The sequence below is a fragment of the Mixophyes fleayi genome, chromosome 4 (assembly GCF_038048845.1).
Source record: "Mixophyes fleayi isolate aMixFle1 chromosome 4, aMixFle1.hap1, whole genome shotgun sequence".
Classification (NCBI taxonomy): Eukaryota; Metazoa; Chordata; class Amphibia; order Anura; family Limnodynastidae; genus Mixophyes; species Mixophyes fleayi.
The window spans coordinates 254,471,204-254,485,227 of NC_134405.1; the positions used below are offsets into that span (position 1 = coordinate 254,471,204).

The 14,024-nt window shown below is 47.5% G+C and overlaps 1 protein-coding gene across 1 annotated transcript; it reads right to left on the reverse strand.

Annotated features, from left to right (window-relative positions):
- Positions 1–6,046: 6,046 nt before the first annotated feature.
- On the reverse strand, positions 6,047–12,286 carry LOC142152726 (uncharacterized). Its single transcript, XM_075209651.1, has 2 exons — positions 10,472–12,286; positions 6,047–8,056 (listed from the first exon to the last, which is right to left on the reverse strand). Exons 1-2 carry the CDS (start codon positions 11,838–11,840, stop codon positions 7,206–7,208), a joined length of 2,220 nt encoding a protein of 739 aa, XP_075065752.1. The 5' UTR covers positions 11,841–12,286; the 3' UTR covers positions 6,047–7,205.
- Between the last annotated feature and the right edge of the window lie 1,738 nt (positions 12,287–14,024).

Below are 14,024 nucleotides of genomic sequence, written 5' to 3' on the forward strand. Positions count from 1 at the left end.
TCTATTCCACATTCACCTCGGTGGCTCAGTGGCACTACAGGTCGTATCATCAAGTTGCTTGTTGTTATTTTCTCTGGCTGAACTGCTCCTGTGTCATCTAAGCATATTAAGGCATTGTATGGGGCTGGATTCCTGCCACATCAGTTGGGATTATATTGCTGCCTGGACTGTTACTCTCTCCTCTGATGTGTGCCGTCTTACTGTGATACCATACACCTGCTGCCACTTGTTTGCTGGACTGTTCATTCTACGGTGCTCGCAGTGCATGTCGGGCATGACGTCATCACGCCCACCCGACATCCATTGCGGAGCGCGATGAAGGAGGAGACCAGGGAGGGAGCCGGATCGCCAACTGACCGCAAGGTAAGTATTGTCTTTTTTTTTTTTCCAGGGTTTTTTTTTTTTTTGTATATATAGGGGCACCTGTGCACTGCTGTGCCCGGGGGCCCAAGATGTTCTTAAGAGGGCCCTGCATCTATTCACCCTCTGGGTGCTACTACCATTTGCCAGTGTGTTACAATACTCCCCGAGGATCCGTTCTTCTAAACATCTATTGAACGGATCCAGAGTCCAGAATACCAAACCGTGACAGTGGCTTAATAAAGTATAACCTGCATTTGAACAAAAATTTTTAAAAAAATGTTTCTTTATTAGGTTTTGCAATTCACAAACAAGATCCTATGAAAAAAGCGTATGAAGACCAACTACCATGTCCGAAGCAAGATCTGGAGTTCTATCAGAAAAGCGGTGTCTGCAGTACGTGGCATCGCTCGTAATGAGGAATCTTGTAAAAAGCAGTTTCGTGGTTGCAGGAAAAGTACCAAGGTGAAGATTGCAAAGACATTGCGACTGTTTGATGTGAACAAGGACACAAAGGTCTCCTGTCAGACATGGCAGGAGAAGTTGACCTGAACACACATGGCTCACATGAGGATGTTTCTCCTGTGAAAACTCCGAAAGGGAAACCAAAGTCCCATGGTATGGTTTTTACTATGTAATTTAGAGTGGATAATTTATGCATACTTTTCACCGCACCACAGTTGCCAACCTTTCACACAGTACTAACAGTTGTTTTCCCAAAATTAATTAATTTTGCCTTCTTTAATTTATCACAGTCAAAAAAACCAAGACAAGGGATCTCAGCAGGACCATGAGGAAGAAGTCCACTCGTCTCTCAACAGGTAATTGTACCGTATTTGTAAATTAACTTTAAGGTGTAAATTAAATGCTCTCCAAACTAAAACAAGCTAAAATTTCAGATACGGCAACTTCACATTTACTTGAGGAGTCTGCCCATTACCCTGAAGAAACCAGCGAAGTCATTGGACTTAAAGAATCTTCGGCTTCCTCAGTTTCATCTTTGCGAGGTATTATAATTTAGTGCATACTACCGTTACACCTGTAATGTTCTCGCATGTCCTGCTACAAATTTCAATTAAAAGTTAACCATTTCTCCTCTCTGTCATCAGCTCAGAGAAGAAAACTGTTTGTTGAGGAAGTACTTGAGCATGGAAGTCATGATGACACTGTGATAGATTTGGAGAATGTGCCCACTGAAGTCCATCCAGCAGAAGATTTCTGTACAGTGGAAATGAAAGCCCACACATCACCAATAGAGGCAGAAGATGCCACTCAATCTGAATCTAAGCAAGCCACAGTTCAGCTAGCGGACACCATGCAACCCGAAGTGGTGGACCCAGTTACAAATCAGATCACGGACATAAGTGAAGAAACCACAGAACGGGTGAACACACCTCCATCAGATGCTGAAGTTCCTAACATCTCACCTGAACCAACACAGCGTGAGGAAGAAGTGCATGGCTATCCAAATTCCCAGGACCAAGCCACTCGTCTCTCATTAACTCGCAAGCTTTTGGACAATCAGAGACATATTTTGGCCAATCTGAATCTCTTTGCCCAAACACTTTTGAACCAAGGCATGCATCAAATGAAACATTATACAACACTCAGGAACATCCAAATGTCACAGCATCAAACGTGGGCAACTGTGAATGAAATGTGGATCACACAGCAACAGGCGGCTGCAGCGAGCATTGCAATTTCCACGAGTCTGCAACTCCTGGTAAATGAAATAATGCAAAGAAATGTCCAACAGAATGCTGCAACGTATTCCCGAACCTGGTCAGGTACCCACTTCTGAAACAGCAACGCAAACAGATTATCCAGAAAGTGAACAGCAGACAACTTCCACTGAAGAACCACCTCATTGTTGAAGACAGAAGAATCGCCTGCACTGCGCCACAGCAGCACATCAGGTAATTGCAATAGTCAAACGACATAAACCTTCCCTGGCTCCATCTTGTATTTGGCTTTCCTAAGCCTTTGCTTGCTTTGTCTCTGCCCTATCCGTCCTCTCACAGCCTTCTTATATTTTCTCCCTCTTTAATTAACTTGTAGTATATGTTTTGTTAATTTAATTTTTTAATTTTTTTTTGGTGGGGGGATTTAGAATCTATTGACAGACATTGGAAATTCAAATACAGACTGTAGTTTTTTGTAAGATAGCCTCTTCTCCTCTCAGGATACACACCAAATAAATATAAATGAAACAGCATTTCTAAATGTAAGCATCTTAAAAAAAAAAATCTAATTATTAGGTCTAGTGATGTTTTTTTATAATTCTATGCTTGCTGTGGTAATCTTTATAAATCTTCTAACTTACAATATTCTTCTTTCAAATTGTAATACTCTGCGCTATATTCTTGTGTAATGTTGGTTAAAAATGTACAACCTTTGTTTTTTGTCATTCAACAGATGTTACAAAGTCAGCCTCACCGTGCAAGCAAAACGTTAACTGAATATTTTCAAAAAGAAAAGATGCACTTACAGAAATGAAAAGAGAGTGTCCTAAATTTGAGAGCATCCTAAAATGCTTTATCAAGCATTTGAACACGTTCACCCAAAACTTTGGTCCAACAATTACTTAATGTACAATATTATCACCATTAAATATTTTTTGTTCATATAATGTTTATTGCTAACATTATTTTTTACTATATATTGTTAATTATTGAATTTATAATAAAAACTTGTTGTTTTTCAAAATACATGGTCTGAATTCATCGCATCTTACATTTACTATGCAATTAATTAATATACATAAGCAGCGCCAAACTGGGAGTAAAAATCAGCCCTGGCATTTCAAGCATACAGGCCCATCTCTGTTGATGAGCAGGACAAAACCGTGTGCCGCTGTGCAGCAGCAGAGCCGTCAGGGGCGTGGCCACATTATGTTGGGGGCGTGGTCAACATGGGGCATTGATACATACATTATAATAAAACATTACATTTATCAGGCCCTCCCCATCATGCCACCCCCCCACCCCAGAAACACATTACAACACCCCCCAGCCCACTGTACTTATCTATGCTTCTGATGCTGCTGACATCCATCAGAGTGGGAACATCCTGTAGAGTGATCAAGGAAACTCTTAGTCTCACAAGATTAATAAATCTCATGAGACTTAGAGCTCCTCTGCTTGCTCTGCAGGCTGTGTCCTATCTAGGGACTGGGAGTAGCTATCCGCTCCCTCCTGCTAACCAGAGCTGGATTTAGGCTCAGGGGGCCCTAGGCACTTAAGACAGGGGAGCTCCTATGATGTAATATGATTATTAGACACATTTTCAACAAATACACAGGCAATACTGTGAGCACTACTGTTAGGTGCACACAGTTCTGCCTTCACAAGCAGTACAATGTGAAGTAGGACATACCTCTCAACTGTCCTTGCAGTCAGACCAAATCCTGACTAAGCGGGACAGTCACCCACCAAATTCAGGACAGTTGGCAGACTGTCCTGGTCTCTCCTACCTGTCTTGTCATTGTCACCACTTGTGGATGCTGGTGTCTTTAGATCAGTTGCTGCTTGTCTGGATCCTGGAATGTTGGAGGCCCTATTAGGAAAAAAAATGGGTACATGAAAGTTAGAAAACTCCAACCAGCACCGGTGTTAAATCAATATAGCACCCACATTTTAAATTTAGGCCTCACTCCAGCCCCAACATTAAAATAATAGTATTCACATTTGATAAATACATCTATTTCCCTCCAACTAGCCCTGACATTAAATAGTATATACATTTAATAAATATACCTATTTCACTACAAGCAGCCCCAAACATTAAATTTATAGTATTCCCATTTAATAAGTTAAACTATTTCCCTCCCTCCAAACAACCTCAGCAAGAAATTAAATAGCATTTATGTTTAATAAAAATAACCATTTCCCACATCCATCTCAGGCATTAAATAATTCATAATCACATTCAATAAATATACCTCATTTTCCCCAAGCAGCCCCACATTCACTTAATAGCCCACATTATAGTCATATACTGTCCCCCACACACATCATAGTCATATATTGTCCCCCACACACATTATAGTCATATACTGTCCTCCCACACACATTACAGTCATATACTGTCCCCCCACACACATTACAGTTATATACTGTCCCCCACACACATTACAGTCATATACTGTCCCCCACACACATTACAGTCATATACTGTCCCCCACACACATTGGCCATTTTTGTTGTCCCCCTCCTACAGTCATTGCCCCCTGCAGGCATTTTCACACACCCCACTTCCCCCTGCAGACATTTTCACTCACCCCCTTCCCCCTGCAGACATTTTCACTCACCCCCCTTCCCCCTGCAGACATTGTCACTCACCCCCCCTTCCCCCTGCAGACATTTTCACTCACCCCCCTTCCCCCTGCAGACATTGTCACTCACCCCCCCTCCCCCTGCAGACATTGTCACTCACCCCCCCTTCCCCCTGCAGACATTGTCACTCACCCCCCCTTCCCCCTGCAGACATTGTCACTCACCCCCCCTTCCCCCTGCAGACATTGTCACTCACCCCCCTTCCCCCGCAGACATTGTCACTCACTCACACCCCCCTTCCCCCTGCAGACATTGTCACTCAGCCCCCCCCCTTCCCCCTGCAGACATTGTCACTCAGCCCCCCCCTTCCCCCTGCAGACATAAAGGGCTCACCGTGTATGTTTCGTAAACCTTACATCAACCTTATAATTCTAAAAACCCTTTGCATGCAAATAAAGACACGGAGACTTGAATAAGTTATAAAAAATTGCCAGAACTTTTATTATGATTTTAATTTAAACTAGACCTATGGTGGCGGAGAAAGGGCACTGCGAAACAACTCTCAAGCTGACAAACACTATCACGAGTGGACTGGCGCAAACCGCCATACGTCCACCACCACAGGGAACAAATCCCAACATAACTTTTGCGCTGAGTTGGCGTCAGAGTGACTGCCCCTTTGAAAACTCACTCTGCCCTCCCTCACCGAGTCGAACAGGGACCCTCCTCACCGAAGGGCCAAAAAGGGAGTTACTGGTGCCTCAACGGGGGGCAGTGACCTACGACAACTACCAATGCGCCCACAAATCAGCCGCTGAACGCAGTGCCTTCCTACCGCAACATAACCGGACATATCCTACCAAAGGAGTGGGTGGGTGGGATCTCGTGCTGTGGAATGAACCAGACAGCAAGTGCAGCCTCCTATAACAATCAAGGTCCCTCCCACTGGATTACCATTGGTCGGGCCAACCCATGTTAACACCTTCAGGTCAGTGTTCAGCTTACTACAAACCCTGTCGCCCTTTAAGTGCATTCGTCCTATTCAGCCTCATTTGTCATAAAGGGCTCACCGTGTATGTTTCGTAAACCTTACATCAACCTTATAATTCTAAAAACCCTTTGCATGCAAATAAAGACACGGAGACTTGAATAAGTTATAAAAAATTGCCAGAACTTTTATTATGATTTTAATTTAAACTAGACCTATGGTGGCGGAGAAAGGGCACTGCGAAACAACTCTCAAGCTGACAAACACTATCACGAGTGGACTGGCGCAAACCGCCGTACTTCCACCACCACAGGGAACAAATCCCAACATAACTTTGCGCTGAGTTGGCGTCAGAGTGACTGCCCCTTTGAAAACTCACTCTGCCCTCCCTCACCGAGTCGAACAGGGACCCACCTCCCCGAAGGGCCAAAAAGGGAGTTACTGGTGCCTCAACGGGGGGCAGTGACCTACGACAACTACCAATGCGCCCACAAATCAGCCGCTGAATGCAGTGCCTTCCTACCCCGCTGCGCCCCACAGACGCCGCAGCCCGCCACCACTAATCTAAACACGCCGAAACTCCACCGCAAATGCTATCTATAAACAACCCCATACCTTCCTCCGTTAGATGTACGCCATCACTTCTAAACAATTGAGGTGACTCTACCCCTAATCCCGGGTGATTGATAACTAAACCCCCCATGGACCGCACTATTTTCCTAATGGTGCTATTCAGCTTCCTGACCATAACTGTCATTTTTTTTAAGGGGATAGTTGTTCTCCAAACCAGCCGGGGGATTAATGCCGACCAACCAATAATGATATGTGGCCATGCCTCGTGAATTCGCCTAAGGTCTTCCCGAATCGAAATAATGAGCTCCAGAGACTTTCCTTTTCCTAGGTCATTGCCTCCTGCGTGCACTACTAGTATATTTGGCGGGCCATGCTGTTTTATTAACCTCGCCAACCATGGAACCAAATCAGGCCAACCTAATCCCCTTCTACCCAACCATCTTATTACGGTGCCTTCGTGATTCGGTATAACATTAGACCTGGGGTGGCCGGCGGCCCAGAAAACAAAGGAATGACCAATGATCCACACCATCTTAGTTGAAACACCATCACCTGGAAGCAAAAAAACATTGTTAAAACCATGCCACCATAAATTGGAAGACAGGCCAGGCATAGCATAAAAGCATGAGAAGGATAGTATAGAGGAAAACCGGACAACGGGGAGGATCAGGGAAGAGGAAACAAATAGGGAGCAGGCCACCCAGGCGAAGGTAAACAACACCCGGAAAAACCCCGGCAGCACACCACTAATCAGGACTTACGCCCAGGGAAACCCGGGTGAAAATCCCTTCGTGCCCCCGCTTCAAAGCGACGAGCGGAAAAGCCCAGGGTAGCCCACCGAATGGAGGGAGAAGGTGCGGTAGGGGAGGGCAGTGGGGGTGGTTAGGTAACAATAAGAGAGTGAAATTGTAGAAAAAGAAAAAACTGCAAGGCAACCTTTGATTAGCGGAACAAAACATTTAAACATCAACATTGTCAATCCTGACATAAGATTTATAAGCCGTGGATTTTCAGCGGCCCAGAGCTTTTATCGTCTCAGTAGAGGATCCCGCCAAAGCAGCAGATGTGGCTGCACCGATCCTGAATGAATGCGTTCCGTACATAGAACTGTCTATATTTAATGACTGTAGAGACTTCTTCATAATGGCCGAAAATTGATATTTCGTCAAGGGCATGCCGTTATGATGACATAAAAACAAACGAGCCTGAGGTCTCATATTCATAAACCGTGACACTAAATTAACTGGGCAGATGTTACTATTAGGCTGCCTATGTAACTGCACCCATGCTCCCCTGCCACTCTGATCAGTTTTAGATCTAATTATTTTACATGAAACCACTCCTCCGCATAAGCTGACATGCTCTGCCTGTAAACCTGACTCTTGATGCCCCCTGGATTTAGCCACCAATTCAGAAACCCGAAAAGCACCGAAAAAGGCCATAGAGAAAGCAACGCTAAATAAGGTCTTCTCATATTCATCAACTGCGATCCATCCCAGGGTCCCTATCAACTGGTCCAGAATATTGTCGGTGATAGGCAAGCGCGCATCTGCCTGCAAGAGTCTAGTCCTAGCCCACCCCTTTAGGGCCTTACTGATCATGAACCCCTTTGTGACATCCGTGTAACCTTGAAGCCTGGCCATGAAAGATATTCCTGCCAAAGTAGACGCCATAGAGGCTCTAGATTCCCCTTTGGAATAGCTCTCCCACATAAATGCTAACATAGCATCACGCTGACCTGCCTCAGATTGATCCTTTTGCCCGCTGAATAATGACCACCGCCTCCATGATGCCTGATACGTCCTCAGTGTGGAAGGGGCTACCGCCTGTTCTATGAGCCCCCTTATGCCGGCTTGATGATCTGCCAAACACAAGAGGGACACGGAATACCAACATTGTCCGCCTGGGGAGCCATGCTACGAAACCTGCTCCATTGTCCTCGGGACAAAGCATCGGCCAAACTGTTTTGCACCCCTGGCACATGTCTAGCCCTGAAGGAAATATCGAACTGAAGGCAGCGCAACACTAGGTGGCGCAGCAGAGATATTGCATGATGGGAGGATGCGCTTTGTTTATTGATCGACTGGACCATCCCCAAATTGTCGCACCAAAAAACTATGTGCTTCCCCCGCAACGTGGACGCCCACAGTTCAATTGCCACGACAATCGGAAATAGTTCCAGGACCAACAAATTTCTGGTAATTCCTACCCTATGCCACTCCTCCGGCCAGCTTTCCGCGCACCAATGCCCGTCCAGGTAAGCACCGAAGCCGCATGCTCCGGAAGCATCCGTAAACAGGTCGATATTAACGTTTGTAACGGGTGGTGAAGGCCATATTCGTGTCCCGTTGAAATCACTCAGGAAGGTGAGCCAAATTTGTAAATCTTCCTTGATGACCCTAGAGAGACTCACAGCCGCATGCGGCCTACTCCTCCCCGCAGTGGCTCTCTGTAGCTTCCTACAGAAAACTCTACCCATGGGAATCACACGGCAGGCAAAGTTGAACCTCCCTAACAGGGACTGAACCTGTCTGAGCGGGCTGGAGCTGGACTCCAACGCTTCTGCAATAGCCTCACACATTTTGGACACTTTATCAGTTGGGAGCCTGCAAATCTCGGCCACCGTGTCGATCTCAATTCCAAGGAACGAGAGACACGTGGCTGGACCCTCAGTTTTATCCGCGGCAATGGGAACGCCTAGCACCCTAAAGAGAGCTTCAGTGGAAAACAGCGTATCCCGACAACAAGTGGAATCAGGAGGCCCGATACCTAGGAAGTCATCAAGATAGTGTGCAATCCACCGACACCCCGTCCCCGCCTGAATGCACCAATGCAAGAAGCCACTGAACTTCTCAAATAGCGCACAGGATATCGAACATCCCATAGGCAGACAGCGATCGATATAGTATCCACCACGATGCCGAAAACCCATGAATCTATACGACTCCGGGTGAAGGGGCAGTAACCGAAAAGCCGACTCAATGTCGATCTTAGCTAACAGGGCTCCCCTCCCACATTCCTGCACCAGTGCCAGTGCGGATTCAAATGATTGATAATTTACGGAACTAAGGGTGGCGTCTATAGCGTCGTTCACTGACAGACCAGCCGGGTACGACAAGTGCTGTATCAACCTGAACTTGCCCGCCGCCTTCTTGGGTACTACCCCTACCGGGGACAGAATAAGATTTTTAATGGGGGGAAGAGGGAAAGGGCCCGCCATGCGACCCAGACTAACCTCCTTCGCGATTTTAGCGTCTAGGACTTCTGGGAGAGCGAGCGCCGATTTCAAGTTGATCGGCGTCGCCGTAGAAATGCTGCCCTGAACTGGTAACTTAAAACCTATATGGAAACCGTCATGTATGAGAGAAGTGGTGTCTCTATCTGGGAACCAAGCGAGCCATTTGTCCAGCTCAGCCAAATTAATTGGCGATGGACCCTTGACTTGGCACAGCTGGGTTTGCACCTCTTCCGCTACCCCCACTCCTTCGGGCCTTTGCACATTCGGTGGCTGGATGCTGACCTCCGCATGCCGTGCAATTGTGTTTAAATCAGCATGATGTGCCTCGCTGGCAGGCGCCTGCGTTGAAATCAAAACATCGACCTTTTGTGGGGAGGGTTGCTTGTACCCTCCCCGGCCCTTGAAACCTCCTGCCCGTGTAACCCTCGGCCCCTTGACTGCTCGGTCTCATGAGTTCCAGCCAGGTGTCTATGTCCTTTGACCCTAGCGGGAGCTTCTCGCGACCGCTCATCCGCTTGCGGAAGAGCTCGTCATATGCTCTCCATATTGAGGGGCCATCTTTTAATGCCATCCCGCTAATAAGATGAGTATATCGCCACAACTCATCCTGCTCGCCGGGCCTAGTTTCCAGATAAATAGTAGCAAAAATGGAGAAGGAATTCGACCATCTAGTAAACGATCTGAACCTATCCTCCCCCATGCCGGACCTTTCACAAGCCGCGGCAAGAGCCTTCTTACCCTCCCCTGTCAGGGCGAACATGTCCACGTACTTTCCGCGTCTAATCCTATCCCGTACACTCGGCCTAATACTGTGGGTTATCTCTAGGGTTTCAACCTGCCCTAAGTCACCCCTAGCTACCGGCCGGTCTTCGCCTCCCGACTGCGGTGCTTGTTTGCTGCGTTTACCTAGTAATTTTGTTTCCAATAGCTTAATGAGTTTTCTGGGCCTATCGCCCGAATCTGAGGAACCACTGCTCGTGGAAAGAACCGGTGACCCTAACAACTGTACATCGTGTGTGGTACCAGAAACAGACTCACCATGAGGAGCAGGATTCCCGGCCGCGACTGATGTCTCCACAACACTGGCTGACCCCGGTTGGGCATCTGTTGATCCCGGGATTGGTTCTACACGAATCCCAGCCGACCTCTGTTCCTGAGACTCAGACCCAGAACGACCTCCACCGACAGCCCTCATCTCCTGGTTCGCGACCGCAGGTTCTGCAACACAAAGTGGAGCAGTAAGCTGAGATCTAGGAACGTAGTCCAGTCGACGCCGCGCTGATCCCAAGGCTGGGCCGCAGGGCTCTAATCTAGGAGGCAAAAGGGGTGACGGGCTATAGGAACCCCCAGATAAGACCCGACGCTGAGGGGGGAAATCGTCGTAAAGGGCCCGGTATGGTTCTTCGTAAAACCCACTTGGTCTGGACTGGGTGCGCCGCGGAGGGGACCATTGGGACGTATTACCGCCGCTGGAATGATGGTAATCATATACCAAATTATCTTGCGTGGGACCTGGCCTAAATTGACTGGTGCGGCCATACGCTCCAGGCGGCGATGGGGCACGCTGGGACCTGTATGTCCACTCGTCTATTGCTGGCAGAACGTGGCGAGAAAGAGAGGGCCTCACAGGCGCCAGAGGGCTGTCCCCAAAAACTTCCAGGTTCCCACTACTGGGCCTATCTGATCCCACGTGTCTTTGCCCCAGCCTGAAACTCTGGACCCTGTCCGTCCCCGGTGTGCATGGTCTAAACGGGCCTCTGTCAGACAAAGGGGCCCCCCCATGATGTGCCCCCCAAGAAGAACCCCTGCCACTATGGGGTAAAAAGGGGCTGGGCGGGAAATGCAACTGATGAGGGGCAGGGGGGTTATACGTCAGTCTGTCCCCTCTGCGGGCCAAGATGGGTGGGGTGATGGGGTACTGGATAAAGGCCTCCGAGCTAGACCCACTTTGCCGCCCTGGAGGGTTGCTGGAAGTCACCCCTCTATCCCCCGTGAGACTGCCCCTAGATGGCGACACCCGGGTCTCCTGTGTAATGTTGGGCACAACTGCTGCTGGGAGAGGCGCAGGGGTGCTGACTGGAATCACCCCCCCCCCTCCCCCCCCCCCGCTGCTGACCACAAAAGCTGGCACCATGGAGTGGGATGGCGGCCTGGGTCTGCGCATGCGCGACCCAGATGACTCCGCCGACCGGGTAGCGCGACCCCGCCGGCCGCTGGTAAGGATAGGGGCAATGACAGAAGCGTGGGTCCCAGCCACGGACCCACGCTGGGGCTGAGGGAGAAATCCCTGAACTTCCGCTGAGGGAAGGGCTGGGGAGGGGCTGGCAGCAACATGGCGCCGGGAGCTGAGGGGGGAAGGGGACCTGTAGCGTGCTGGGCGGGCAGATGAGCGTCTAGGACGGGGCATGGTGGCAGGAGAAGCGGGGAAGGAGAAAAAGGCACAAACGGAGAGGGGAAGGAAAATGGAGGGGGAAAGAGGGAGAAACAGGCGGAGATGAAGGGGGAAGGATTAAGGGAACAAAGAAAAACGGATAAAGGGAGAAAACACAGGTGGACAGAAAATGAAAAGAGCGCGCAGAAAATAGAAAGAGAGAAAAGCAACAGGGAGAGGTATAGGAGAAGAAACAGGACAATTGAACAGAAAAAACAAGAGGTACTTATCCGTTTTCTGGCTCAGGTCCTCCTTCTGCAATCTCGTGCTGTGGAATGAACCAGACAGGAAGTGCAGCCTCCTATAACAATCAAGGTCCCTCCCACTGGATTACCATTGGTCGGGCCAACCCATGTTAACACCTTCAGGTCAGTGTTCAGCTTACTACAAACCCTGTCGCCCTTTAAGTGCATTCGTCCTATTCAGCCTCATTTGTCATTGTCACTCACCCCCCCCCTTTCCCCTGCATACATTGTCACTCACCCCCCCTTTCCCCTGCATACATTGTCACTCACCTCCCCCTTTCCCATGCATACATTGTCACTCACCCCCCCTTTCCCATGCATACATTGTCACTCACCCCCCCTTTCCCATGCATATATTGTCACTCACTCCCCCCTTTCCCATGCATACATTGTCACTCACTCCCCCCTTTCCCATGCATACATTGTCACTCACCCCCCCTTTCCCATGCATACATTGTCACTCACCCCCCCTTTCCCATGCATACATTGTCACTCACCCCCCCTTTCCCATGCATACATTGTCACTCACCCCCCCTTTCCCATGCATACATTGTCACTCCCCCGCCCTTCCCCCTGCACCCCTGCAGACATTTTCTTCCCCCTGCAGACATCACTTCTCCCGTGCAGTAATTTTTAGTTATTGCCAACCCCAGCCCCCCTCCGCAGTACCTGTCACTATCCCCTGGACGGATTACAAAGAAAAACAGTGCTCCAACTCAGGGCCATCTTTTCCATTGGGCATGATGGGCAGCTGCCCGGGGGCCCCACAGGCAAGGGGGCCCCATAGGCACGGCTCTTAATGAGAATAAATAATCCTGCAAAAGAAAAAAACCTGCAAAAAAATCCTTCAAGGGTCACTGAGCAAGTACATCTATCTATCTCTATCTCTATATATCAATATATCTGTATCTGTATACATCTATATATCTATATCTATATCTATATCTAGAGGCCCCGGTGCACTGCTTTGCCCGGGGGTCCATAATGTTGTTAAGATGGCCCTACTCCAACTTACCAAAGGCTCCTGGGCGGCTGCGTCGTCGCAAAGTGACGTCATCGCGCGGAAGTTTAAAAAAAAATTAAATTGCGGGACTGGAAGCGCAGGGACCGGACCGGCCCATACAGCCATCAGCCCTTCTGGCAAATGCCAGAAGTGCCAGATGGCCAGTCCGGCCCTGTACATAAGTGTTGCTAGGGTGCTATGGTTAATTTGATTGACGTGAATATTAACATCCGTATTACAAATGAATGTTATTTTTTGGGAAATTTACTGTTTAACTTGATAAATATTGTAATATAGATGGTAAATGTTAAAACTTTTAACAATATGCAAATATATATTTTAAACGTAAAGAAAGTAGATTACGACATAAGTTGACCAACAATTACTTTTTAAATTGATTATAAATCCATAAGTATATAACCTACATAGTAAGATTATGAAAATAACATTAATGAGCTGCCACTTTAAATAATCGAAAACATAATTTAAATATTGAATTGCAACAGATTTATAGTTCACCTTAACAAGTGCTTTAGAAAAGAACTAGTATACTGAATTCCTGCCATTGCAATTTCGATTGCATCTTATTCTGTAGAATATTGATTAAGCAATATAATTAAAGAAATTTGTAAGTAAACAGTCAATTAAACTTAAAGGGGGGTATTCAATTGTTAGCGAGATGCGTTAAAATTTTGCGCTCGAAAAAAAAAACCAAACGCGCTCGTTTTTTTCCTGTTCGAGCGCGTGTTTAAAAAAAAAACCTCAATTCAATTGTTTTTTTGCATGCACCCCCTCGCGCTCTATTATTGGTCCTAGCGAGTTTGAAATGGTTAAGGCACTCATTTTACTATAAAAAAATAAAAGTAAATTAATGCAATCAAGAATGGCCCCAGCACTGCAAAGGAGATTGGG